Consider the following 26951-nt stretch of genomic DNA (forward strand, 5'->3'; position numbering starts at 1 on the left):
CATTGGACAGCAGCAGCCTTTTCCCCTTCGCCTTTTCCCCTTCGCCTTTTGCCCGTCGCCTTTTCCCCTTCGCCTTTTCCTTGTTCTCATGTCCTGTTTTTTCCTTCCTGGTCCCCTTTTTACTGTCCATTCCCCCCTTTTATCTCCCCTCTTTTTACCCCTTTTTCCCCCTGTTCTCCTCTGTCCTTTTCTCCTCCTCATCTCCTTTTCTTTTTCCTCCCTTTCTCATTCTTCTTTTCCCCTTTCCCCTCTTGTCTTCCTTTCCCTTTTGCCCCCTTTACTCTCCTCTTCTTCGCCCCCTTCTTCTTCTTTTTGCCCCCATCCCCACTTCCCCTTTCAATCCCTTTACCCCTTTTCCTCCCCATCACCCTTTTCGCCCGATCCCCTTTTTTTGTTTTCCTTTTCCTCTTTTTCTCCCCCTTCCCTTCCCCCCCCCCCCCTCGGCCCCATTCCTTTTTCCTTCCCCATCGTCCCCTTTTCTTCCAAAGCCCATTCCATTCCCAGTGCGATAGCGGCTCCTGCGCGCAGCCGAGCCCCGAGCAGCAGCGCTGTGTCTTGGCTCCCCCATTGCCCGCTGCTGAGCTCTTCCTGCCCTGGCTCCTCATTGGCTGAGCGCTGCAGGTTCCCCTTTTTGGCAACACTTCACCACTCGCACAGCCAGCAGACGCACATCTTTGCTGCCCAAACACACCCAGGCATTCATTGCTTCATTGTTTTCTCACCACTGCTCTCTTAACCAACGTGCGGTCGGAACTTGCGGCTCTCAGGTTTTCAGCATCAACACAGACACAGCCTCTGAATTGCTTCATTACCCCCTGCCATTCGTGCCCTTCCCGCTGCTCGTTTTTCTGCTCATCCGTCAGTCCTTCCGCAGCGCTGAGCTCGGCAGGAGGACAGAGGGGAGCAGCTTTGAGACTCACAGCCTCCTCGCGTTCCCATGCACCGGGACAGCGCTGCTGCATGCGACAGCCCTGATTCCTCCCTCGTCCCCCTTTTTCCTCCTTCGTCCCCCTTTTCCTTTTTTTCCTCCCTCGTCGCCCTTTTCCTTTTGTCCTTCTCATGTACTTCCTGCTATCCCGCCTTTTCCCCGCCTTCCCTCATCGCTTCTTGCGCTCTTTGCCCCCTTTTTCTCCCCTCATCCTTTTTTCTCTTCGCATTCCCCTGTTCTTTTTTCCCCTTTCCTCTTCTTCATCCCCAGCTCCGCTTCCCCCCGACCTCACGTCCCCTTTCTTCTGTCCCTGTACCCCATTTTTCCCTTTTTTTCCCCACCCCCTTTTTTTGTTCTCTGCTGTCCCCTATTCCCTTTTTCCTCTTTGCTTTCTCTCTCCTTTCTTCCCCCTCATCCTGTTACAGAAGAGAGTGAAGGAATGATGGACAAGCTGGTGCAGGATGGCAGCAGCAGGGTGGAAGCCCAGGTGGGTGCTATGAAGCCGGGGGTGGGACTGGGTGGAGCCCGAGCCCTGCCTGAGCTCATTTAAGGGCTGGGAATGGCAGGGCTCAGATGTGTGCCTGGGCTTCTGGTGTCAGTGAGGTTGGGTGAGCAGTGAGGTTTGGGAGGGACCAAGTTGTTGGCCTTGAGATTGATGCCCAGCTCCTTGCTCATCGCATTCTGTTTGGCTCGAGGTTCCGGACACGGCTTGCTCTTCTAAGCAGCGTGAGGACTGCGAGAAAGACTTTGTTGGATGCAGCAGGAAAGCACAGCCGCTGGTGGATGCCAGTGTCCGCTCCTGAGGCTCCCACGCCCGACTCCAGAATCCCAGGGGTCGGCCTCGAGTCTCTCCTGAGGCTCTTTGCCACAAACTCCAAGTGGGACCGTTCTCTCCAGCAGCGGTATAGAGGATGTTCTTTATACCCTGTCCCGTCCGAACTGGCCCTAGGGCCACGGCACGGGCTATCTCCTGATTAATCTGTTCAAAAGCCTGCTGCTGCTCAGGGCCCCATGTAAACTCATTTCTCATTCGCAACACATAATAAAGGGGGCTTACAATGAGGCTATAGTTTGGAACATGCATTCTCCAAAAGCCCACTGCACCCAGAAAAGATTGTGTCTGTCTTTTGCTAGTGGGTGGAGACATAGCAGTGATTTTGTCGATCACATCTGTCGGGATGTGACGATGGCCATCTTGCCACTTTATGCCTAGGAACTGAATCTCCTGGGCAGGTCCTTTGGGCAGGTCCTTTCACTTTGCTTCGCTTAATAGCAAAACCAGCACTCAGAAGAATTTGGATCATTCGCTCTCCTTTCGTGAAGACTTCTTCTGCTGTATCGCCCCACTCAATGATATCATCAATGTACTGCAGGTGTTCAGGAGCACTGCCCTGTTCCAATACAGTTTGGATCAACCCATGGCAAATGGTCGGGTTGTGTTTCCACCCCTGGGGCAAACGGTTCCAGGTATACTGAACGCCCCTCCAGGTGAAAACAAACTGTGGCTTACATTCTTTGGCCAAAGGAATGGAAAAGAAGGCATTAGCAATGCCAATGGTGGCATACCATTTGGCCGCTTTTGACTCCAGTTCATACTGGAGTTCTAACATGTCCGGCACAGCAGCACTCAGTGGGGGTGTGACTTCGTTCAGGCCATGGTAGTCCACCGTCAGCCTCCATTCTCCACTGGCTTTACGCACTGGCCATATGGGGCTGTTAAAAGGCGAGTGAGTTTTGCTGATCACTCCCTGGCTCTCTAGCTGATGAATTAACTTATGAATGGGGAGCAAAGAATCCCTGTTGGTGCGGTACTGCCGCCTGTGCACTGTTTTTGTAGCAATCGGTACGTGTTGCTCTTTTACTCGCAGCAGCCCCACAACAGACGGATCTTCTGACAGGCCAGGCAAAACAGACAGCTGCTTAATGTTGTCTGTGTCCACAGCAGCTATTCCAAAGGCCCATCGATACCCCTTAGGATCCTTGAAATGCCCCCTTCTGAGACAATCAATACTTAGTATACATGGAGCCCCTGGGCCCGTCACAATAGGATGTTTTTGCCAGTCCTTACCAGTGAGGCTTATCTCAGCCTCCAACACAGTCAATTCTTGAGAGCCTCCTGTCATTCCAGAAATATGGATTGATTCTGTCCCTTCATGACTCGAGGGCATCAGAGTGCACTGTGCACCAGTGTCCACCAGTGCCTTATATTTCAGTGGTTCTGATGTGCCAGGCCATCGAATCCACACAGTCCAATATACTCTATTATCCCTTTCCCCCCCCTGACTGAGGGCAGGGCCCCTCTATTCATTACCTGTAGTAACTGGAGCAATTGCACTGGTGGTTGATCTGCTTTGTAATTCTTTCACCCGGGCTCGTAGTACAGGAGTAGGTTGACCGTGCCACTTCCCCATGTCTTCTCCATGGTCACATAGGTAATACTATAAGACAATTCGCGGTGTATTATCCCTTACTTGAGCCGGAGAGCGTTTGCCTCTAACAGCTATTTTTGATGGTGCACGTGGGAAGGAAGGTTCATTGTCTTTAGTTAGGTGGGCTTGCACAAATTTCATCATCTCCTTCACCTCCTTCACATCCTTCGCTAGACTCATTTGATTATCCTGATCTTCATCACGCGTCTCTGATACTGCTACAGGTTTGTCACGGTTAATCAGTGGAGACACTTGCTCCGTCATTTTTGATATAGCAGCCACGGCAGCATGAATTGGGGACAGCAATTGTTCGTAGTTTTGGAGCGTAACAATTAATTCATAAACTAAGGGCATTCTCTGTTGTTCGTTGTATCTGTCACACGCTGACATCAGTGTAGAGGCATATTTGTCCGGCGCTGCTGTCACGATTTTCTGCCATATCTCAGGCGTTGTCCTCACTTTTTCAGGTCGCGGTATGGATGGCTAGGAACAAAGTCAGGGTCATACAAAATTTCCACCACGCCTATTTCCCTCCAATACTGGATACCCTTTTCAACTGTATCCCATTTTTTCATTGCAATCTTCAAGCCATTTTTGAAGGGATACTTTTCCTTCACAGCTGTTAACACTCGCTCCCAGAGGGAGGCAGCCTCATCCGAACATCAACTAATTCCTCTATCAATAGCTGGATCTCTGGCAATGGCGCCTAGTTGGCGAGCTTCATTACCATCCAGAGACAAGCTATGGGCCCCACTGTCCCAACAGCGAACCAACCAGGAAACAAGAGTTTCATTTGGGCGCCGTGTAAACTCCTTTCTTGAACCTTGGATTTCAGTCATCTTTAGAGGCCGGCGAGTAGTAATAGAGACTTCCTCTTCATCACTCTCTTCTGCACGTCTCTTAGTTTTCCCTTTTGCCTTTCGCGATGGTGGTGGTTCTGAGGAGGGCCCCTCGCCTGGATCTTCCTCCACCTCCTCCTCCTCCTCTTCTCTTTTTCGTTCAAGACGCAAAGACATTCGTTTCCATTTCTTGCCCTCCACAGGAGCAACTGGTATTGTTACTGGTGTCTCCTGTGATTGATTAGATTTGACTTGGGGATTTCCCCTTTGGCTTGAACCTCAGCTCAGAAACTCTGTCTCTCCAGAATGGTGTTATATAGGGCACGGTAAGCACAAGCCAAACGCCAAATAAGTTGTACCTCCTTAGATTTATGTAAGCCGCATCGTCCCTGACTCAAATACTGGCTTAGTTTCTCAGGATCCTACAAGTGTTCAAGAGTAAAATCCCATGACACTGCAGGTCCCCATGCTTCTAAGACCTTTCCTAACCTCTCCATATTCCCTGCCAGTCATCATTCTCTAGTTTTGGAGGAGACTCCTTATTAAAAATGCATTGGAGTACATTCAGGAGAATTAATGACATGCACACCAACATGAGTATTAATTCAAGATTCGAAAAACGTTTGACAAACCGAGAAGAAAACCAGGAGACTGGTCTGAACATCGTGTTGTTTGTAAAATTAGCTATTCCATTTGGGATTAAGTTGTTTGTAAAATCAGCTATTCCATTTGGGATGTAATTGTTTGTGAAATTAGCCATTCCTTCCGGGATGTAAATGTCAAAATTCAAATCATATCACATTGCATATAAGTAAAATATAGGTTTCTCCATCAGTGCCCTTAGGTATTTATATATGAATGCAATTCCACAACACGTAAGTATGAGATGGATTATTGGCCAGTAGGTTGTGAGTAACACCATTGCTTTAAATCCTTTACCCAGCACCCCCACGATAACGAGTGGGTTCATCAGTGGTGCCTGCTAAAAAGGGGTTAATGAATTGAAGCTAACAGGAGGAGGGAAAAAAAAGAAAAAAAGGCACTACCCAGACTAAGTAGTGCTCAAAGTTTACAAATATCCCAGAACAGTGGCATTACGCCTAATCTTTCAAGGTCAGGATTTCCAGCACTGAACTACACCTGAACTACTGATAATGCTCCCTAACGAAGCTCTCTAAGAGCAGAGAGAAAAAGAGATTCGTTCTAGAAGATGAAAAGCAGCTGCCCCACGTTGGGCTCCAAAAATCTGTCACGGGGTTGACCAGATCAATCTATGTCCGTGACAGGGGCAACAGGCTGCTGCCCTCCCCCCCCACCCCAGTCCCACAAAAATGGGAAGGAAGGAAGGGAGGAAAAGAGCAGCGGCAGCAATCTATGGAGGAAAACTTATTTTACTATAATATTGGAATACAAGATAACACAATATATACAATGTAATTGAAATTGAGATTAATAAATCAGACAAGATGAGAGAGAGAGTTCCCGGGACCGAGTCAAACCTGAAAAGCTTGGAACGGCCAGGAAAGCACCTCCAGCATCCACTGCAAGGCAGCAAGAGAGCGCCCCCCCCACCCGGAAGGGCCAGATCCCATGACTGCTGTAATGTACAGGGATAGGTACCTGGGATTGGGGCAGTGACACTTTAATGCCCCATACACTACATGATGTTTTGATGTGGAATACTGAAACCCAAAATAAAAGCAAACAAACACATAGAACCATGACAACAGCGCACGTCAAAACGGGAAGAACACGATGAGCAAGTGCATACAAACATGGATTTTCCCCATTTCTGGAGGAATCCAAAGCCAGGTTGGATGGGGACCTGGACAGCGGGGTCTCGTCTCGCATTGAACGTGGAGCTTGGTTGGCAGCCTAGCTTGAGGCAGGGGAGTTGGAGCTGGATGATCCTTGAGCTCCCTTCCATCCCAAGCCATTCTACGAGGATTCTGGGATTTCCCCAACTCCAGTCATAAGCACTGGAGGACTGGGTCAAATCTCCGCAGGTTCTGATGGAGTTTAATGCACTCCTCTTGCTCAGATTGCTCAACTTGGGTATTAAGGACCCTCTTGAAAAGCCACGTTCTGATGAAGCTTGTCACCAGCACAACCAGACCTCTATCTGTCCACCAGGGACGCTGGTTGTTCTCAGCCTCGTACTGACTTGAAGGACAACTGCCTTTGCCTTCCCTCATTCTCAATTGCCTACAAACACCAGCCATACGCCCCGTGCTGTGCATGAAGGATCATCAGCGCAGAGGATAAGGTGGGATGGATAAGGGAGGTATTAAACACGGAACACACCCAAAAAAGGACTCTATTTTGCTTCCCCGAACCATCATATGGAACATCCATACCTGGCTTTGGCACCGAACTGATGAGAGCCTCGGGAACTTTGTTGTTAATGAGTTCCACACACTCTGTAGGGAAAAATCCAACCTGTAACAAGAGCAAAAAGAGAGGTGTGATACTGAATGCAGCATTTCTCAGGTCTGAACGCTTCAACCAAAAACCATGGAACGTTTTCCTTGGAACATGTTTGCCGGACACTCCGCAAGGCTATCCAGCACAAAATGGCCTGCAGTAAAGTAACAAGCATTCCACATTTACAGCCAAAAGATCCAGAAAACGGCCTATGGAGCAGGGAGGGGACAAGTATGGTGATCTTTCCCCTCTGCTCTGCCCTTGTATGTCCACATCTGGAGCACTGTGTCCAGTTCTGGGCCCACTGGTACAAAAAGACAAGGATCTCTTGGAAAGAGTCCAGCGGAGGGCCACACAAACGGTGAGGGGCCTGGAGCATCTCTCCTATGAAGAAAGGTTGAATGAACTGGGTCTATTCAGCCTGGAGAAAAGAGGACTGAGAGGAGACCTGATCCAGGTCTATAAATATCTCAGGTGTGGGGACAGAGTGGTAAACCCAGACTGTTTTCAGCAGTGAGTGGAGAAAGGACAAGGGGGAATGGCCAGAAACTGCAGCATAAACTGCAGAAGTTCCGCACAGATGTGCACAAGAACTTCTTTACAGTGTGGTGACGGAGCGCTGGAACAGGCTGCCCAGGGAGGTGGTGGAGTCTCAGTCTCTGGAGATGTTCAAGACCTGCCTGGACATCTACTTGTGCGACCTGATGTAGAGAACCCGCTTTGGCAAGGGATGGAACTCGATGATGTCTGGAGGTCCCTTCAAACTCTTATGATTCCGTGATTCCTTAAACCTTAACACTAAAACAGATCGCTAATATTTACCTTAAAATCTAATCTAAAACAGTAACTCTAAAGCCCGTGCAGAAGGGTAACCCTTCACAATTAGCAGTAATACTGAATAGTAGCACTTAACCGTAACCCAAAGCGGGATCAGGCTGAGCTTGTCTGCTTACAGGGCTTTGCTTCGTGTAAAAAAACGAAGAATGCTCTACCCTTGGCTCTGAATGCTGTGTCCATGCCTTTGGATCGAGCGACAATTCGATGCGCTGTGCTTCTCCGTGGCTCCACGTCTGCATTCTGTGACGACAAGAGTCAAAAGGAAAACGCTCTGAAGAGGCAACGGGAAATGCGAGGAGCAACAGATGTTGTGCTCCTTGGGAGCACAATCGAAATAGTCGGGAGCGCTGTAGTCCGCACTGCCTACAGAAAAAACCCCGTCAAAAGGACCGCAGAAGGCAGGCAGAATTCACAAGTTCTTGGCATCGGAATGGCACTACGCGCTGTCACGGTTTGTAAGCGGCTCTCGCGGTGAACCGCTCCGGAGTGCTTGCCGTTGCTGCATGAGAAAACACACTTCTCTGCGAATGCAGCTTGCAGCCTCCAGCAGCGGTCTCGTGTTTCTCGGTCGCCGGGAATGGTCGACTGCAGTCGGATGCTTTTCTCCGAATAGCGTGCTCTTATGCACATGTGGGAGAGGAGATGTTTGGACTTCGCCTTGTGTAAAAATACGAAGATTGCACTACGTCTGGCTCTGAAGGTTGTCTCCATGACTTTCGATTGAGAGACATGTCGTGGTAGTGAGTTTATCCCTCCAAGTCTGCAATCTGTGACAACAAGAGTCGAAGGGATAACAATCTGTAAAGAGGGAAGGGGAATAGCAAGGAGTGACAGATGTGCTCTTTGGGAGCACATTCGAAAAAGTCGGGAGCGCTGTAGTCTGCACTGCGGAGAAAAAAACCTTTTCGGCAGGTCCGCAGAAGGCAAGCAGAATTCGCAAGTTCTCATCATCGGAATGGCACTACTTCACTCTCACTGTTCGAAAGCGGCACTCGGAGCGAACCGCTCCGAATTGTTTGCACTCGCCACCGAGAATTCGCTATTCTCCCCGAATGTCGCTTGCAGCTTCGAGCAGCGGTCCCATTCTTCTTGGTCGCCGGGAAAGGTCGAGTGCAACCGGCGTCTTTTCTACCAGTAGTGGGCTCTTCTGCTCACATAGGAACGGAGCAGTTTGGACTTCGCCTCATGTAAAAATAAGCAGACAGCTCTACGCCTGGCATGAAGGTTGTGTCCATGCCTTTCGATCCAGCAACAATTCGTGATAGTGTGCTTCTCAGTGGCTCCAGTTCTGCAATCTGTGATGACAAGCGTTGAAGGTATAACCCTCTCTGAAGAGGAAACGGGAAATGCGAGCAGCGACAGATGCTGTAATGTTTGGGAGCACATTCGAAAAAGACTATAGGGATCCTTCCTGAAGTGCTGACATACAAACCCCATCAGGAGGATCGTGGCAGGCAGGCCAAATTCGCACGTTCTCAGCACAGGGAAAACGCTGCTTCACTCTCGTGTCCGCAAACAGCACTCACGGGAACCGCGCTGGAGCGTTTCCACTCAACGCACGAGAAATCGCCCTTCTCCCCAAATGCCACTTGCAGCCTCCAGCAGCAGTCCCATTCTTCTCGATCGCCGGGAAAGGTCGAGTGCAACCGGTGTCTTTTCTCCCATTAGCGGGCTCTTCTGCGCACGTAGGAATGGAGTGGTTTGGACTTCGCCTCATGTAAAAATAAGCAGAATACTCTACACCTGGCAAGAAGGTTGTGTCCATGCCTTTCGATCCAGCGACAATTCGTGGTAGTGTGCATCTCCGTGGCTTCAGGTCTACATTCTGTGACGACAAGAGTCGAAGGGATAAGCCTCTCTGAAGAGGAAACGGGAAATGCGAACAGCGACAGATGCTGTGCTCTTTGAGAGCACAATCGTAAATGTCCAGAGCAATGTAGTGTGCACTGCAAGGAGAAAATACCCCACCTGAAGGACCACAGAAGGCAGGCCAAATTCGCATGTTCTCAGCATTGGAATGGCACTTCTTCCCTCACGCTGTTCGAAAACAACACTAGGGGGAACCGCTCCGGAGCGTTTGCACTCCCCACCAAGAATTTGCTATTCTCCCCGAATGCCACTTGCAGCCTCCAGCAGCGGTCTTGTGCTTCTCGGTCGCCGGGAAAGGGTGACTGCAGTCGGCTGCTTTTCTCCGAGTACCGGGCTCTTCTGCACACATACAAACAGAGATGTTCGGACTTCGCCTCGTGTGAAAATACGAAGATTGCACTACGCCTGGCTCTGCGTCACCATATGCCTCATCTCTTATGCCTTCAAGGTGGCACAGTGGCAAAGGTTATGTTTTTTTTAATGGGGGAGCATTAGCACAGCTTTGCTGGGTTTAATGGGGGAACACTGGAACAATCCTGCATGCTTTAATGGTGGCACATTAGCACAGCTCTCTGGGTTTAATGGTGAGACTTTGGCACAGCTCTGCTGGGTTTATTCCGGCACAGCTTTGTTGTTCTTAATGGTAACACAACTGACAGCTCTGCTCTGTTCAATAGTGACACCTGCACAGCTCTAATGGGTTGAATGGTGAAAGACTGGCAAACATATGCTGGGTTTCATGGAGACACACTGGCCCATCTCTTCTGGGTTTCCTGGTGACGCATTGCACAGCTGTGCTAGGTTGAATAGTGGCATAGCTCTGCGAGGCTTAATGGTGGCACATTTCACAATATTTTGGTGGGCGTTTTTCCTCTAGGTCCCTTACCAGTGCTCCCGACTTTTTTGAACGTGCTCCCTGAGAGCACAACATCTGTCGCTCCTCGAATTTCCAGTTGCCTCTGAAGAGAGAGTTTTCCCTTCTACCCTTGTGGCCACAGAATGCCTAAGTGCAGTCACGGAGAACCACACTGCAACAAACTGTCGCTGGATCGAAAGGCATGGACACAACCTTCAGAGCCAGGCATAGTGTCACCAGCAGAGCTGTGCCAGTGTGGCCCCATTTTACCCTGCAGAACTGGGACAACGTGTCACTAAGAAACCCTGCAGCAGAGCTGTGCAATGTGCCTCCATTAATCCCAGCAGTGCTTTGCCAATATGTCACCACTAACCCAGCAGAGTGGTGCCAATGTGTCAGTAATAAACCGAGCAGAGCTGTGCAATGTGCTACCATTAAACCAAGCATAGCTGTGCCAATGTGCCCCCATTAAAAGTAGCAGAGCTGTGCCAATGTGTCACCATCAAGACCAGCAGAGCTTTGCCAATGTGCCACCATCAAAGCCAGCAGAGCTGAGCCAGTGTGCCTGCATAAAAGCCAGCAGAGCTGTGCCAATGTGCCACCAATAAACCCAGCAGAGCTGAGCCAATGTGCCACCATCAAGCCTAGCAGAGCTGGGCCTATGTGCCAGAATCAATCTCAGCAGCGCTGTGCCCATGTGTCACCATCAAAGCCACCAGAGCTGTGCCAATGTGTCACCATCAAGCCCAGCAGAGCTGTGCCAGTGCGCTCGCATTAAAGCCAGCAGAGCTGTGCCAGTGTGCCTGCATTAAAGCCAGCAGAGCTGTGCCAGTGTGCCACCAATAAACCCAGCAGAGCTGTGCCAATGTGTCACCAATAACTTCAGCAGAGCTGTGTCAATGTGCCACCAATAAACCCAGCAGAGCTGTGCCAATGTGCCACCAATAAACCCAGCAGAGCTGTGCCAATGTGTCACCATTAAGCCCAGCACAGCTGTGCCAATGTGTCACCTTTAACCAGTCAAGTCAGACAGACCAAGACTATGATGCTGACCTGTAACCAGGCACAGTGCAGCTCGAGCTCCTTCTGCAGTCACTGGAGCAGCTTCCCCACCTCCAGATCTACAGGCAATATGCACACAAAGCACAGCAAGTCCGTCCATGCTCCACACTCACAGAGAACAAGCTGACAAGTTGAACATTTACATTAATTATGCTAAGTCACTATTCAATGCAATGAATAAGCTTTTTGGAGAAAATAAATAAAAAGAGAGAAATCCCCACCATCTTCTACTACTCACGAGCCAGGAAATGCAGCAGGCATCCCTTCATCCTCACCACCACAAAGTGTCAGCAGTCCCAGTGCCCGTCTCCAGTCCTGCCCTTTTCGAGTCCCTCTCCTGCCTCTGATGTAGCCCTGACCAGGCCCTGTTCTGCCCCCATTCCGTTTAGCCCATTCCTAATCTCATCTTGTCCCTGGATCCTCCACCTTACCTTGCCTGTGTTCCTGTCCCTACCCCAACCCTACCACTACCTCCACACCTACTCTCACCCTTTTCTTTATCCTCCTATCACTGCCCATCCCTCTCTTTTCCCTCTCCTGCCCATCTCTCCTGCCCCTGTCCCTATCACTCGTCCTGCCCCTACCCCAACACTTTTCCCTATCCCACCCCTTTCCCTCTCCTGTTTCCTTCCCTTCCCTATCCCTGTGCTGTCCCTGCTCCAGGCTGACAACAGAATCCCCTGGCAGCCCACCACAAAGTTGAAGGGAAATTGTAAGCAAGGAGAAGAGAAGTGTGATGAATGAGAGGGGAGGACAGGAAGGGCAGAAGAGAAGAAAGGACACAGGTAAGAGGAGCAGAGTTAATGGGGCAGGGGAAAGCAGGAGATGGTAGGGGAGAATGGACAAGAGGGAAGAGCAGAAAGGCAGTGAAAAAAAGGATTCCTTGAAATAAGTGTTTACAGCTTTATTTCAAGACAGGATGCCTCACAGTAAGATGGATGGTTTTCCAATTCCTGAATTACAGAGGATACATAAACAGAGGGGTTAAGAAACCTAGCAAGAAAATGCCACATTCTAAAGCAAACAGCCCAGGAACAATTCCAGCTACTGCACTCCCTTGAGAGCCTCAATGGGACTCTCATCTGCTCACAGGGCCCAACGCGAGAGGATCAGCTGCTCTGGGGGAAAAGGACTGGGAACCATGTTCCAGTTTGTATCCTTGGAAGGAGGCTACGGAAGCAGCTCCACGTAAAGACAAGAATGAAACGATGGCCAAGCTCCAATGCAACAGGTGCAGGACCAACAAACCCTCATGGAGCTACAAATATTTTGGAAAAACGGGTCCTCACAAACTGTAAGAGCCTTAAATGACCCCAGAGCAGAGGCCTCCTTAACATATGGGAACCCCAAGAAACGTGAACGACAACTGGTAGTTATTATAGGGTTGGGAGGGAAACAACCTGAAGCTGTACAAACACAAATAGAAATGAGAATAGAAAACCTCCCACAATGACTGCATCCTGTGATGACTGTCCCCACCCCAGAATACATCGCAGGGATGGGCATTCTAAAATGACTAACACTGAATCTCCCCAGTGCTCAGCCCCAATTTGGAATAAGGAATTGCATTCATGCTCCGACAATTTCAGTGGGAAAAGTAACAATGCCTGCTGTGCAGATTCCTGCTGCAACTGAAGTAGCGACAGTGAAACAGTACAGGACCTGGGGGGGGGGAGCATGAAGAGATATCAAGGACAATTAATGATTTATTGGGTGCAGGAGTTTTAAGTCAGCTACTACAGCTCGGAACAATCCAACATGGCCTGTCAAAAAGCGGTGGGTTGTGGGAGGAATTAAACAAGCTCATCCCGCCTCACACAGCGGCTGTAGCAGGTAGTGTTGCTTTAACAGAAAAAGCTCAGAACCATTCAGAACAGGGCATGCTGTAATTGATTTAGCTAATGCTAGCTTCTTCACGATCCTGATTGCAGAGGAACGCCTTCCCGTGGCAGAGGTGACAAGATCCTGTCTGTAGATTGCCTCAGGGACGGCTGCACAGCCCAACCATCTGCCACAGAACTGTGGCTGAACATCTGCATGACACCAAACTGCCTCCTCACATGCAAACAGTTCATTACGTAGATGACGTCCTGACTCAGGGAAACCAAAGAAGGGGTGCAACAAATGCTGGCATTGGTTGTGGATCAGATGAAACAGAAAGGCTGGGAAATTCATCCTACTGAAATTCAAAAAGTGACATTTTTAGGAATTCAGAGGCATTTTGGGCATTGGGGAATACTACTCAAAACTCAACACAACGTTTTAGACTTGGCAGTACCCTGTAATAAGAATGAGGCACAACAGTGTATTGGGCTGTTTGGTTTTTGGAGACAGCACGTTCCATACCTAGGACAAATTTTAACCTGTTGTTTATATACAAAGCGACAAGGAAGAGTTGGAGGGGGAAACAAACAGCAGGTTGCCTTTGAATTAGCAACAAAGGCTCTTCAAAGGGCCTCAGACTTAGGGCCCATGCAAAAAGCAGAAACAGAGTTAAACGTGTCTGCAAATGGGGCACGTGCCAATTGGAGCTTCTGGCAAAAACATGGAAAGAAAAAGGTTCCCTTGGGTTTTGGAGGAAGAAAATTCATGTCACGAGAGGAGTAATGGATGCAGATTATCAAGGATGAATCAAATTCTGTTCAACAGCAGTGAACAAGATTTAATTAAACCCAAGATTTAATTCAAACCCATGACAGAACAGCACAGTTGTTGGTACTGCCAGTTTTAAAAACAGCTGTGAGAAAAGGAGATCCACCTCAGATCACCACCGCTCTGGAGAAATATGTACGTAGTACATAATTTTGTTTTGCAGATCCTGCACGACTGGATTTACCCGCCTACCAGCACGGTCCATTTGGAAAAAGATACCATCCGTGTGCCTGGATGTGAAGAACGGCCTCACCTGAAATTATCCCCAGTGCCTGCTGTCAGAGCTTGTGACCTGAGTGCAGTGATGGTATTGCTAACGGCACGCTGCCACTGTGACCAAGGCACAAGCTGGATGAACAGATTGATAACTTTAGGACAAGGTTGAACAGCTTGCTCTTTCTTTGCTCTTTCTTGCTAACTGCCATGTGTGTGGAAGCCCAGGAGGATGGGAACAATGGACATGGATGGCCTGTGCAACCCAAATGGTGGGATAGCAAAACGAGTGCAGCCCATGAGGGAACAGAGCTCTGGGCCAGGACAGCAATCCCTGCCAGATGCAGCAATACAGAGAAATGATCAGAGAAACGGGGAAAAATACACAGAAATTGAAACATGTCCAGATTACTTCACGTGTCCCACACCTGTGGTGACTCAAAGACCACACCTGCTACGTTTCCCACAGTGAGGCTGTGTCCATATCAGAATTAAGTCTTGACACGAGATTTCTGACTTACGAATATTAAAGCCATCTTCATAGTCTGAAGGAAAGGGCTGAGCTGCTGGAGGCTCTGCTCAGCTACATTTCTGCCCGTCTCGAGTGCAGTTCAAGTGTAGATTTCATACACAGGAAGGTGTGAAGAAAAGCTCCCCCTCCAGTCCTAGAGTTAAAGTTCAAGCAGTAAATATCAGGCTACAACAAAGCCCAAGCTTCTGAGTTCAAGGACATCCTCTGAAACCTAATTTAAGGCAGTAAAATTCACCTTCTTGCCTCAGGTTAATATCTCCAAGCTATTTTCAAAGATCTTTTCATTACCTCCTGATACGTTTGCATACAGCTAGTAGAACAAACAGAGCTAATAAAGAGACCCAAACACACACAGTGAAGGCGTGAAAGTCCAGCAGTTCCAGCAGTGGGGGAAACACGCACCTGAGATCAGAGACTGCAGGGAATGCTCCTTTGTGGGTGGGATTTAAGTCACACCAGGCACAACGCTCTGCTTTTGAGAAAGGCTGCTTTAACAGCACGCCGTTTCGGAAAGCACACTCTAACCAGGTTTGTGAAGGGCCTCCCAAATCCTCACAGTCTTACTGCTCTGGGAAGCACGAGGTTCTCTTCTCAAAAACATTTCTTACCAGTGCATCCAGCGAGCACACACATCCGATGTTGTGACAGAGAACATGGGCAGAGACCAGCAGGTTGGAAGGTTGTCACCTTCGGGCCGGATCAATACTACAGATATCCGGCAAGCCCTTCTGTAGCAGAAACATGATTGCTAAAGCTGAGTAACGTCCAGTGGGTGAGTATGAGTAAGGTGAGGCTCAGCACAGTGCTGAGGGATTCGATACTGACATGCCACTGCAATTCAGTGCACAGGATGAAAAGGCAGTAAGGTGGGCCTGAAGATGGAAAAGGACAGCCATGTCCTGCACTGTCACGCTGGAACCACGTCAATCACTACTCTCAAAGCGTGTATCTGCTAAAAGGCTGCCGTGTTTGAGACCTCCAAAACAATCTGCATCACCAGACTAATCAGCACTTTATGAATGCACACCAAAGACCCCAAAATTCCTCTCAGAATACGACGAGTACAACTTACATTACATTACTTCCACCTACAGGATTCTACTTCTGACTTTGTAATTCTGTATTATAAAACAAAAGAAGGCTTCTTTCTTGCAATACCAGTTCTTAACAGCACTTTTACAATCGAGTATGAGAAGTAATCCACTTACCTTTACAGGATGGAGTTGCTCAAGAATACCAGAGTTGGCAGATTCGGAATGCCACACTTGAGGATTTTTCAGAAAATACTGCAATGAAACACAACATTAAATAAAAAATAACCCAACACAGCCAGGTAATCTAAACTGACCTTGAAAGCTGTCAGTGTCTAACTACTGTTTTCCTGTAGTTGTGGATCTCATTAGCAGCCACCAATTTACTCAGCCAGCCTTTATAAACCTTAATTTTTCATAACTACACAAGGGCTGATCCAAAAGTAATGCCTCCTGTCCTATAAAGCCGGCCCACAACATCACAGGTGGACGCTGGTGGGATGACAGCAGAGGCTGAACCTTCCTGCCAGCACTCAGTTACAGTTTGCAGCCGTGCCACAGACGGCAGCAGAGGGCCAGAATGACAGCACAGCACCAAGCTCGGAAGTGCTCATGGAGCACAGGGTGTCCCTGAACTCCTCCACACTGAAAAAATCGCACCACTGACATCCATCAATGCCTGCAGAACATTTATGAAGCCCGACACGTGGAGGTGAGTGCAGTGAAGCAGTGGTGGTGCATTTCAGCAGTGGCGCAGCAATGCAAGACGAGCCACCCAGACAGCAAAAGGATCTATTTTAATTATTATGATTTCTTTTTAAACAAGCACAGCACGCAGGCTCTCACTCAACACTGGAAGAAAAAAACAAAAACCAACAAAACGATAGTTAATGGTGGTGACCATGTTGAAAAACAGCTTTGTAGTTGAGAACTCGCCCTATGTATCCGTTGTCATTTCTGTGGAAATAAATAGGAGGCATTCCTTTCAGAGCAGTCTACGTTCCTCAATAAGCTATCATCCTAATAATGAAGTAACACTAATAATAGGAACAGAAAAACACAGATTCTCAGAATATCTTTTGTGGGGATGGAATAACAGGACCTGCAGTCAGCTGCAGCACCAGTCTTTTATGTGCACATCAATAAAGCAGAGAATACAGCTCTGAGCAGCCATCTGCCAGGACTCGTTTAAAGAAGCAGTCAAAGGAGTTGACAAGGCCCCATTTTCCAGGTCTTCTGACCTGGTCCTCAATGCAATCTGTCGCCAGGACCTTGAACTTCACAGCCACTGCATGCAAATACACTTTAATAACGGAGTCTTACAGAAAACAGAGGCTGGCCTGAAATCGTGCATCTGTACACAGATGAGCAAAAAGGGCTCAAGTCAAGGCTTAAGATTTATCACATCAAATACATGCACAATACATGCACTTCAGGAGAGATCCTGAATTCTCCAATAAATATGCTCATTTAAAAACAAAAAAAAGTTAAACTCAGTAGCTTCCTCAAATTAAAATCCCAAATATACCAATAGCAGTTGTTCAAACACACAGCGCTGGACATTTGCAGATGGCAACAACAGCGCAGATCATTATTCCTACTGCCGCGGCTGCAGTGATGCAGGTTATCACTTGACAGCTGTCAGCACTGTACCTCGCTAACTCGGGTGGGACTCTAACCCACAATCCCCGGAATTGACGTGAGTTCTAGATGGTTATGAACTCGTGATCACCAGTGCCCAAGCGCTAGCCTAGCTTACAAGTGCTAGCCAGAGGTGAGGCTCGAACCCACAATTCCTGCAATCAGACACAGTGCTACAAGGCACCTGTCCTTCCCGGTCATTACCTTCCCGTCCCGCACCCCTGCACCAGTCCACCCGCAGGGTAAAGCCCTCCCGCGTGGGGCGGCCCCTCACGTCTGACGGAGTCCCCGGCTCCTGCGTACGCCTTACGGAGCCTTCCCTTTAAACGTACCTGGTCCGCTTCCAGATGGTCCCCGTCTGTCCCCGCAGTGATCGGATGAGCAGGGGGAGTCCTTCCAAGAATTCTCGGGGCGCGCCAAAGGCGTCTCCCTCCTCAACTGGTCCTGCAGCCGAACAGAGAGTGTCCCATCTGGGGTGCCCAACTGCTCTGCGGAATCAAACTCTCGAACTCGTGCGTCCGTTGCAGCACTGCGGGGAAACCTGCTGCGCTGCAGCGTGTGCCCAGTGCCCCCGGTCCCGCTGCTGGGCGCTGCCGGGTGCAGCCTGGCTCCGTCCTCACCGCACCTCCCTGCACGGGGCGGGCGGCGCCGAGGACTTGGGGCGGCGGAGCGGCTAAGCGCGTCCTTCCCCGCGCGGAGTCCCGCGGCTCCGCCGTCGCGCCGGCACCACCGTGACGATCCCCCATCCGCAGACGCCATTGAAGGAGAGCCCGCGCTCGCCCCCTTCCACCGCGCTGCCATTGGTCGATCCGCCGGATGGGGCGGGCGCTCCGCGTGGGGTCCGTTCCGTCAGCGGTCGCGCCGTCATTGCGTCATCTCCGCGCGCGTCCCGCATGGCCCCGGTTGGGGCTGCGGGCAGAGGACGAGGAGGGCGGGGACGCGGGGGACGGCAGTGCAGCCCACCCCAAGCGGAGTCCAAGTGCCCGCACAGCAGCACCTCCACGAGGAGCGGGTCGGCATCGCTGTGGAGCAGCCGAGCCTCTTGGAGGAGGATTAGAGTCAGGCAGCCGGTCCCAGGCACCGGGCAGCACACTGAAGCGTGATGCAGTCACACTTCTCTCCAAATTCCGTGCTTGATGAAATCCGAAGAAATCTTCATACCATGGTGCTTTCAACCAAATTATGTCAAAATATTCTTTCTCACCACTCACTTCCCTTTTCTGCACTTGAAGCAGCAGCCAGCCGATCATCGGGGGCTCAGTTTGCCATCAGAGATTGTCAGTGGTCATCTGAATGCTTTGTTGGCTGTCAGAGGGCTCCACTGATCATCAGAGATCGTGTGTCCCTTCCACGCCCCCCTCTGTGTCTCTCTATGTCACTTCTACTGTATGCTTTCCATGTTGCTTCCCAGTGGCCCCGTGATGGTTTCTGGTATCCCCAAAGCCACCTCAAGCACACCAAGGGGTCCCGGGGTCCCCATGGCAGAGCTCCTGGCATCCTCATTGTTGGTTCCAGGATGCTCAAAGCCACCATGACCCCACAAGGGGATTCTGGGCTCCCCATGGGGCTCCTGGTATCACCAAGGCCATGGTGACCATGTACCCATCACCTCCTGCGCGCATCACCACGTGTCCCCTTGATGCCACCATGTCCCCTTCTGAAATGGCAGGAGATTGGAGACCCCCAGACCCTGCAGGGAGGTGACAGGTTTCACCGCCAGCCCCCTGCCACAGAACCACGCAGTGTGGTTCTGGAGCAGTCCTGTTGCATCCTGCCACAGAGCAGGGGCTCCTGGAGTCACTGAGGGGACACTGAGGTGTCTCGAGGGGCTGCCGGGGGGGGCAAGATGGAAGGGCTGGAGCCGGAGCTCTAGGCTGCAGGTCTCTGGGAGGTGACTGCAAACCCGGGGATCCAACCCCTATGGAGTCCCCTCACGTTACCCCAGGACCTCTCAACCCCTCCAAAATCCCTCAGTGCCAATGGGAACTCCAGCCTCAACGGGACTCCCCATTTCTTCCCAAATATAATAAAGCCCCTGGAAGAAAGACAGGACCCCTGGGAATGCACACACCTCCCAGCCCTTTCTAGGACTCTCCCCATTAAAACAGGAGCCCAGAGAGCCCCACAACCCAACGGGACCCCCAGCCACAATGGGACTCCCCAGTCCTCCCAAGACCAGTCAGATCCCCTCCAACAAATCGTATAGGAGACCCTGGAGTCCCCGGAGTCCCCAGCCCCAATGAGCGACTTCCTAATCCTCCCACCACCAAGATCATCACCTCCCCCCAAAGTCAGGACCTCTGGGAGCCCCTAACCCCAATGGGATGCCCCCATAATCTCACTCTTTTGGGGCCCCGCATTACTCCCATGTTCTCCTGCTGTCCCTTGTGGTTTTGGTGCATCCAGCGTCCCCCCATTGTCCCCTCCCTGGTGGCTCTGTGCCTCCATGTCCCCTCGGTCCCTGTCCGAGGGACCTGTGGCTCTGGGGGCCCCCTCAGTGTCCCCCTTTGTTCCCTCCCCAGTCGCTCTGGGTTCCCAGTGCAGAAATCATTGCTGAGAAATCACAGTTGTGTGTCTGCATCTGCAACTTGGGCTGGAAGTCCTAGGGCTTTCTCACACCTCAATTAGAAAGGAAACAAAAGCAGGAAAAAGACACTGCAAGTTGAGTGGTGCTGAGGCAGCAATGACTGAAAAGGCAAAGCCCTGTACAGCATCCCCCAGGGAGGGACGCCTGGCAAGAAATCAAATACCTGCATATCACTCTGCAGGTCATCAGCGCAGTGACTCGTCATGCTAGAAAGGGGTGGGGAAAGGGGGACAAGTTGTTCTCCCCACATGCACAGTAGAAGACAGTAACTTTGGCTAAAACAAAATTTGAGAGTCCTCCGCGTAGAAAGAATTTTGTCTCTTTTAATTAGGGATCTGGGACAAATTTGAAGAAATTTGAAGGAGAAGGGGAAAGGAAATGGGGACACCATCCTCCAAGAGAGAAGCAGGACAGCGCAGGGCAGGCAGCGGATTCCCGAGGTGGCTGTGCATAAATAAAGGGCAACTGTCGGCTTCTCAGTTCTCCGCTCACGCATGCTCACAGGGTGAGCTGCACCCCGCAGCTGTCAGGGCCGGGCAATGAAGAACAGCACGTCGCAGATAACCTGGGAGACCAAGGAATCCACTGCGGGTGACACGGAGATGTCCAACAGCCGTGACTCGTGCAGCGTGAACTGTGAGTGGCTCTCGCCCGCCTCAGCCAAGGCAAGCAGCGCCCGAGCCGCTCGGCGCATCATGTCCACACTCGGCAGCTCGCAGGGCGCATTCTGCTCGGGCACCGGGCCAGCCTGGCTCTGCTGGCATCGCGCGGCAGCCAGGCCGTCCTCCAGGAAGCCCAGCAAGTCGCCAACACTCCTCTCCTGTGAGGCAATCGCCCTCGCTGCCAGGCTGTCCCCCTGTGCCAAGGCGGCCAGTAGGACCACCGCCATCTCTTGGCACACTGGGCTCTCTTTGTTGTGGAGGAAACGCAGCAGGGTGCTGTACAGCATCTCCAAGCGGCTGGTGGGGGGAGCTGCAAGGATCAAATCCACGTTGGTGTCCCGGGTGCTCAGTTTGCTGAGTGTTTCCAAAGCCAGGCTCCGAGGAGAGAGGACGGCATTCGACCCCAGTGCTGGAAAAGGGTCCTGGGCCTCTGCTGATGGACACACTGCCCAGTGGAGGAGTCCGTCCAGGATGGGCAAGCAGAGGCTTTCTGGGAGAGGGGACAGGTCCAGCTGGGCAGAAATGTTGGCCAGCGTCACCAGTGTGTTCTCACGCAGTTCCTGCAGGCAGTCCTGCCACCACTCCTCCTGGTCGCAGCTCAGCCCCTGGTCCTGCTCGAGCTCCTCTCTCTCCGAGCTCAGGGCTGCCTGCTTGCGCTCTGGGTGCTCATGGTGTAAGAGCAGCAGTTTCCCCAGGATGAGCAGCAGCCCAGCGTGTTTGCACATCTCGGTGTCATTGCCCGGCACAAACGACAAGCTCCTGATGATGTTGGAGACACAGATGCAGCGCTTCGCCAGAGAGCCCTGCCAGTCGTGGGTGAGGCAGAGTGGGGCCTCGTCTCTGCTGCAAGGCTCATCCTCCAGAATTGCTGAGGAGCTGTCAGATGGAGGAGCCTGCCCTTCCCGAGCATTTCCATTGCTCTCAGCCGTGGAGCGCTCTCTCTTGCTCTCAAAGTGGGTCTGGATGTGCTCAGTGGTATCTCCGCCGCCAAGCTGCCAGAGCAGGCGGGCGCCCTCCAACCCACAGAGTGATCTTTGCCCTGGGCAAATACCCACCTCGTATTCCTCCAGGATTCCAAAGACCTCGATCAGGCAGCGCCGGAAATATTCCACCAGGACTTCCAGCAGGCCTGGAAGCTATGGGGGAGGAGAAAAACGGGAGGGGAAGGAAGGAAAGATGGATCAGTGACCACAAAATAACTGAGGTTGCTGTGAGCAATTGGACAACCACTGCATAAAGGGCAGAGATCTTGAGGAGCTGCTTATTAACGGAATCTTTTCATTCTGGCAATAAGCTCTTTGCAAAAGAGACCTTTCTGTCCGCTTGGAACAGAAACAGGGGTCCCTGAATGTCAGGATCCAGCCAGCTTGTACCTGTGTAAACACGCACGCTCTCGGTTTTTGTCTCCTCTCTGAGTAACGCTCAGGAGAGAGGCAATGCTAAGTAGAGCAGCCTCTAAAGTATAGTGGAACAGTTTTTACAACAGCTTTGTAGGCACGAGGCAAATCATGGAGACAGGCTGCCCCTTCTAGAGGCACCCAAGCCACACTGCACGCTGACCCGTGCGAAAAGACAGAGCTGTTGCACCAGGAGAGGTGAGCAGCCTTCAGCCCTTCACAGCGCTCTGCTACAAAGCCCCTCTTGGCCTCCCCACCATGGTTCCCTTTCTGCTTTAGAGGCGACACGTCCCACCAGAGAGGAGAGACCACGCGCTTGCACACCAACCACATGCAAATCCACAGCTCAGCGAGCACTCGGTGCTGAGCATCTGCACCCACCTGCCTGAGGTCAAAGGATGCGATGTTGCTGTCGTCGTGGAGCAGGACAGTTATGGTGTCTAAGGCCCACGTGCTTTCAGCGAGCAGCCCAGACTTCAGAGACATCATCACCCTCCAGGCTGCAGGAGCTCCTGGAACACAAACACGTCATACTTTTCCAGACCCTGGACTTCAAAACCGAAAAGGAGGGACTGGATACTGCTTTTTTGTCTCACACAAAGCACAGCCTGCTGAAGACGTTGCACAGACTCCATGCAAAAGCAGTCTCCACACAGACAGTGCCCAACACAAACGTTATACCCAGTCCTTCTGGGTCCCTTCACCCTTGCGTTATCACAGAACGACAGAACATCCCAACTAACTTGGCAAAGGAGACCTCTTGCAGAGCTGGCAGAGCCCTTCCAATTGGCAGCACTGTACCAAAGAGGGATGGCAACACCCAGCCTCTCGATGGACACAGGCAGAAAAGCAGGAGTTTCCTCTTACCAACATCTGCTGCTGTCATCCGCCTCCTTTTCTGTAATACTGGCTTGGCAGCTTCCACCGATCCCGGAGGGAAGGAGACGGCCCGTCGCTTCCTGGCAGGCCGTTCCGCTGCCAGTGCCACGTGCACGGCGGGGATCGGCGGTTCTGCCTTCTTTCCCCTCCCTGGCTGCGGGGATGCAGATTTGCTGGGAGTGGTGCGATTCTCCAGAGCTCTGGGCTGCTGCTGCAGCTGCCCCTGCCCGGCGCTGCACTGGACGCTGTGCATCCCCGCTTTGAGCTGCTTGGCAGGTGGGGTGCAGCTGCTGTCCATCAGTCGCCTGGGATTCTAGATGGAAAGTAAAGCCATCAGCAACATGAGGTCATCAAGCCAGAAACAGGCAACACAGACTCAGTGGGGAGAAATGCTCAGCACCAGAGGACACTTCCTCTCAGGCTCACCACCCAGCTCACAGGGTTCAGTGATCTCGCTGGCCGTAGCAGAGGAACTGGACTGATGGAAGGAAACACATCAGGACTGAGGAGCACAAAAACACCTGGATCACATCCTAGATGGCTTCTAAGAGCAGTCAGACCTCAAGGTTCTGCTGTTACATTCAGATCAGCTTTCTGCTAGACCCACACTTGTCTCAGATCAGGTTCATGTCAGTTTAAAAGACAACTACGACTCAACAAAGGTACCAGGGAACCAGCTGCAGAACATGCATTTCTAAAAAGGAAAAGCTTTCACCAAGAAAACCTCACGGAGACATTGCAGAGCCACCTCTTTGAGAGACCTCCTGTGGCCTCATTTGCTCCATACGTCAGGAAATGCCTCAGCCAGCTGCACATGGCATTCCCCAGGGCTGCAGCACGACGTAGATTTTGGCACAGTCTCTACTTTTCTGAGACCACGTCTGATTCGAGCAACAGTCTCATTAGCTATGGACTGCATTTGGAGACTGGGAGAGACCGACCGACCCACCAGGAGCATCTGGTCCGGTCCATTCCCTCCAACTAATAACGGCAAGGCCGGCCCAGCGTTGACTTGGGGACAAACCGATCTCTGCAGAGGGATGGGGAGGACAGTGCTGCATCCCGGCTGCTCACACCTGGCAGGAGATGCCAGCATATGCCACTCTCCAAAAGAGAAAACATCCCAACAGACGATATCCCACTCACTGGCCGCGCTGCTGATGTAACACTGTGCTCACACGGAGCAGCAAGATCACATCCTGCACAAACAGCCACGCTAATGGCAGCTCTGCTCGCAGTAGAAGGCAAGTCACATTGGGTTTCTCTCGGGCGCTGCACTCACTACTAGATACATACACTGTGTCATTTACAAACTAACAAACAAACAGAAGTTTTACCTTTGACTGGAGTTCTGCTTTTTGGGTCTCTTCTCCCTTCTTTCTTCTTTTAGTTGCAGGAGTTAATTTGACATCCGCCAGACCCATCACTTCAGGACTTGCTGCCACCCCTAGGAAGTCACAGGAATTTGTGACATTGCTTTTCATTCCATGCCGTGAAGTCTTCAAAGCCCAGCACTCAGCCCAGCCTTACCTGCAGAGCCGTTAGCCATGTTCCCACCCATGGGATAAGGCGGGCCCTGGTGGTTGATCACACCAGCCATGTTGTTAGTTCCCTGTCCGTAAGGAGGTCCAGTGCCCTGCATTCCCCCTTGGTTCATACTGGGATAACCGGGTGGCCTGGAGAAGGCAAGGAAAAAACAGGCGTTCACTCCAAATAAAGATGCTTTGATTGGTGTTTGGGCCTCTTCTGTTACCAGTGAAGGGAGAGGAAAAAGCCTTCCAGAAGGCAAATCTTTAAGGAAGTGTACGTTGACTATCACCCCAGCTTTGGGCTACTGCAGCCATGGCTTTCAAAGCCAGCTACGACAGAGGGAATGGATTGATACGTTGAGACCAAGGGAATGTTCGAGCCTCACCAGTTCTGGATGGCGCTGGCAGCAGCACACACGGCGGCTGCTCCTTGTGCTCTGTGAGCCATGCCACCTGCTGTGGGGCGCATCCCTGCCCCCCGCTGAGGAGGAACGCTGCCACGCAACTGGCTCCCTGCTGCCGCCAGGTTCATGCTTCCTCCCAGTCCTGCGCTGCAGAAGTTGGCACCGGGCAGAGCACTGCGGTTGGGCCTCACGGGATAAGCTCCTAGAGGGGTGGCAAGAGGGGAAGACGGCATCGTTCAACAAGTTCGTTCATGAACCGCCATACAGACCTCCTGTCAGCAGATACTTAAAGGTCACTCACAGAGAAGAGGGAGAGACTTAGGACCTGTGCTAAAAGTCAAAGCGCCTGGATAGGAGCCACGTAATGTGCGTTTTGACACAGCTAAGGAACAACACCGAGTCTAAAGCTGTCTGGCACTCTCTCAAACTTCAGCCAACCACACTGAGCTATACAGTATAGCACAGGATGTAAAAAAGCCTCTAAACCCTTTCCAAAACATAGAACGTGTGATTTCCTTTCCCTGCATAGCGAAATGGCTCTTTAACACACTGGAGGTGCTGCCTGTATCTTTCTAAGTGAGAAGGAGAGATGCAATGGTTAAAAGTACAGCCAGCCCTGAGAGCAATGTCGTTCATGACTCCCAGTATAATACACAGAGCACAGGTTGTTCCAGCTCACGAGGAGTGGACTGTTTTGCATTGCCCGTGCAAGAAGTGAAGAAGAATCAAATCAAAATGCTTTCTCCAAAGACAAGACGTTGCCTCCAACTGAGGCCTTTCCCATTCGCTGCACACAATTCCCCCTTGAGAAGCTGCCCATGCCTCACCTTGAGGGCTGTGCTGCCCGGCCTGGGGTCTGTGGCTTCCCGTGCAGTTCTGCTGATATGGCCCCACTGCAGCGTGCATCTGTCCTCCAGAAGGCAGATGGAGAAATAAGGCTGAGCTGGACTGGGGAGAGCTGTGCTGCAGCATCTGAGCATTCCTCTGCAAGTAACCTGGTCACCCAGGGAGAGGAGCAGGCAGTGAGTAAGGGACCCAGAGGTGCCACTGGACATGCGTGTCTTTAGCAACAACGGTTCACAGGGCCCACTAACAGAACCCTTCCAGCACCATCCCAGCCACATTTTGCAGTTGTTGCTAGTAGGGTGCCAGCATTACCCATTAAGATAACAGATTCCATTTCCTCTTTCACCCAAGGAACATACCTTCAGCCACCAAGGCTGAAACTCTGGGCTCATTTTCCCTTACCGTCACACAGGGAAATGCCACCCAACAGTGTCACAGCCACCCCTTGTTGGGAAGCTTAAGGTCACGGAGCTTGGAAAACCAGCAGTCATAGGAAAGTCTTGCTGAAGCCAGAGAAAACATCTTACAAGCCCAACTACTGGCCTGCATCGAACACTCAGAGGCCGAAGGACTGGCAACAGTCAAACGTGGTGCCAGGCACCAGAACGCTTGCAGCAAACAGCGCTGGCACAGCCTCCAGGTGCTATCTCAGCACAGAATGCACGTCATCAGGCCGGGCACTTCTCAGTTACGCACCCAGCTTCACAAACAGACTTGTACCATGAGCTCCAAACTCAACTTACATACCTGGATCTTGCACAAAGCCTGACTGGTTGATGGAAGGATGCAGGAAGCTGTTCCACTGCACACCGGGCACTTGGGGCGGCACCGGATTGCCTGCACCAGACGGGTCCTGCAACACCGAGAGACAGATGAGCCACAAAGAAGGAGACTCGCCTTACTGTCAGTAACGTGCTATCCAGCAGCGCCATGCTGCTGAGAGCTGTGATTCCTGCGCACAGGAGGACAGAAGCGCAGAGTGCAACGCTGTTCTCCACCTACCAAATCATTCTCTCAGGATGCCAAACACCCAGGCACAGAGTGCTTTTCTAACTAAACCCTTCCAAAGGACACCTTCCAACTCTGATATCTACATTGATTGTGCCAGAAATGACACAACATGGGACCCAAAGGAGGGGGCAGGGGAGTTCATCCTCCTCAGGGCTGGAAGTCCTGGCATGACTGGCTCAACGGAGCCTGTTAGATCATGCTGGAAACAGCAAGGTTTCTCTTCTGTGACAAGGGGAACGACCACTGCACACTGCGTGCCACCAACACCAGGCTTGGAGCTCTGCACCACATCCTCCAGGTGCACAGAGACAGCACCAAAGCTG

The 26951-nt window shown here is 51.3% G+C and overlaps 1 protein-coding gene and 1 long non-coding RNA gene across 7 annotated transcripts; both read right to left on the reverse strand.

Moving 5' to 3' along the window:
• Window positions 1–5571: 5571 nt before the first annotated feature.
• Window positions 5572–17929, reverse strand: LOC128083841 (uncharacterized). 6 transcript variants are annotated; one of them, XR_008208212.1, is made up of 9 exons: window positions 17646–17929; window positions 15850–17026; window positions 15250–15593; window positions 14631–14774; window positions 9426–9665; window positions 7825–8752; window positions 7574–7697; window positions 6554–6635; window positions 5572–6428 (listed from the first exon to the last, which is right to left on the reverse strand). It is a non-coding gene; the product is annotated as an uncharacterized LOC128083841 (long non-coding RNA). The 6 variants fall into 6 exon arrangements; XR_008208208.1 differs by having other exon boundaries at window positions 7613–7697; window positions 14631–15593; window positions 17646–17928; XR_008208206.1 differs by having other exon boundaries at window positions 14631–15593; window positions 17646–17928.
• A 2297-nt stretch (window positions 17930–20226) lies between these two features.
• LOC128084163 (AT-rich interactive domain-containing protein 1A-like) lies at window positions 20227–26549 on the reverse strand. The gene is made up of 10 exons (XM_052690020.1): window positions 26520–26549; window positions 26365–26470; window positions 25599–25766; window positions 24754–24973; window positions 24369–24514; window positions 24176–24285; window positions 23617–23868; window positions 22827–23151; window positions 22341–22471; window positions 20227–21698 (listed from the first exon to the last, which is right to left on the reverse strand). Exons 1-10 carry the CDS (start codon window positions 26547–26549, stop codon window positions 20427–20429), a joined length of 2760 nt encoding a protein of 919 aa, XP_052545980.1. The 3' UTR covers window positions 20227–20426.
• Window positions 26550–26951: the final 402 nt, after the last annotated feature.

The sequence above is a fragment of the Tympanuchus pallidicinctus genome, unplaced genomic scaffold (assembly GCF_026119805.1).
Source record: "Tympanuchus pallidicinctus isolate F22 unplaced genomic scaffold, pur_lepc_1.0 scaffold25, whole genome shotgun sequence".
Classification (NCBI taxonomy): domain Eukaryota; kingdom Metazoa; phylum Chordata; class Aves; order Galliformes; family Phasianidae; genus Tympanuchus; species Tympanuchus pallidicinctus.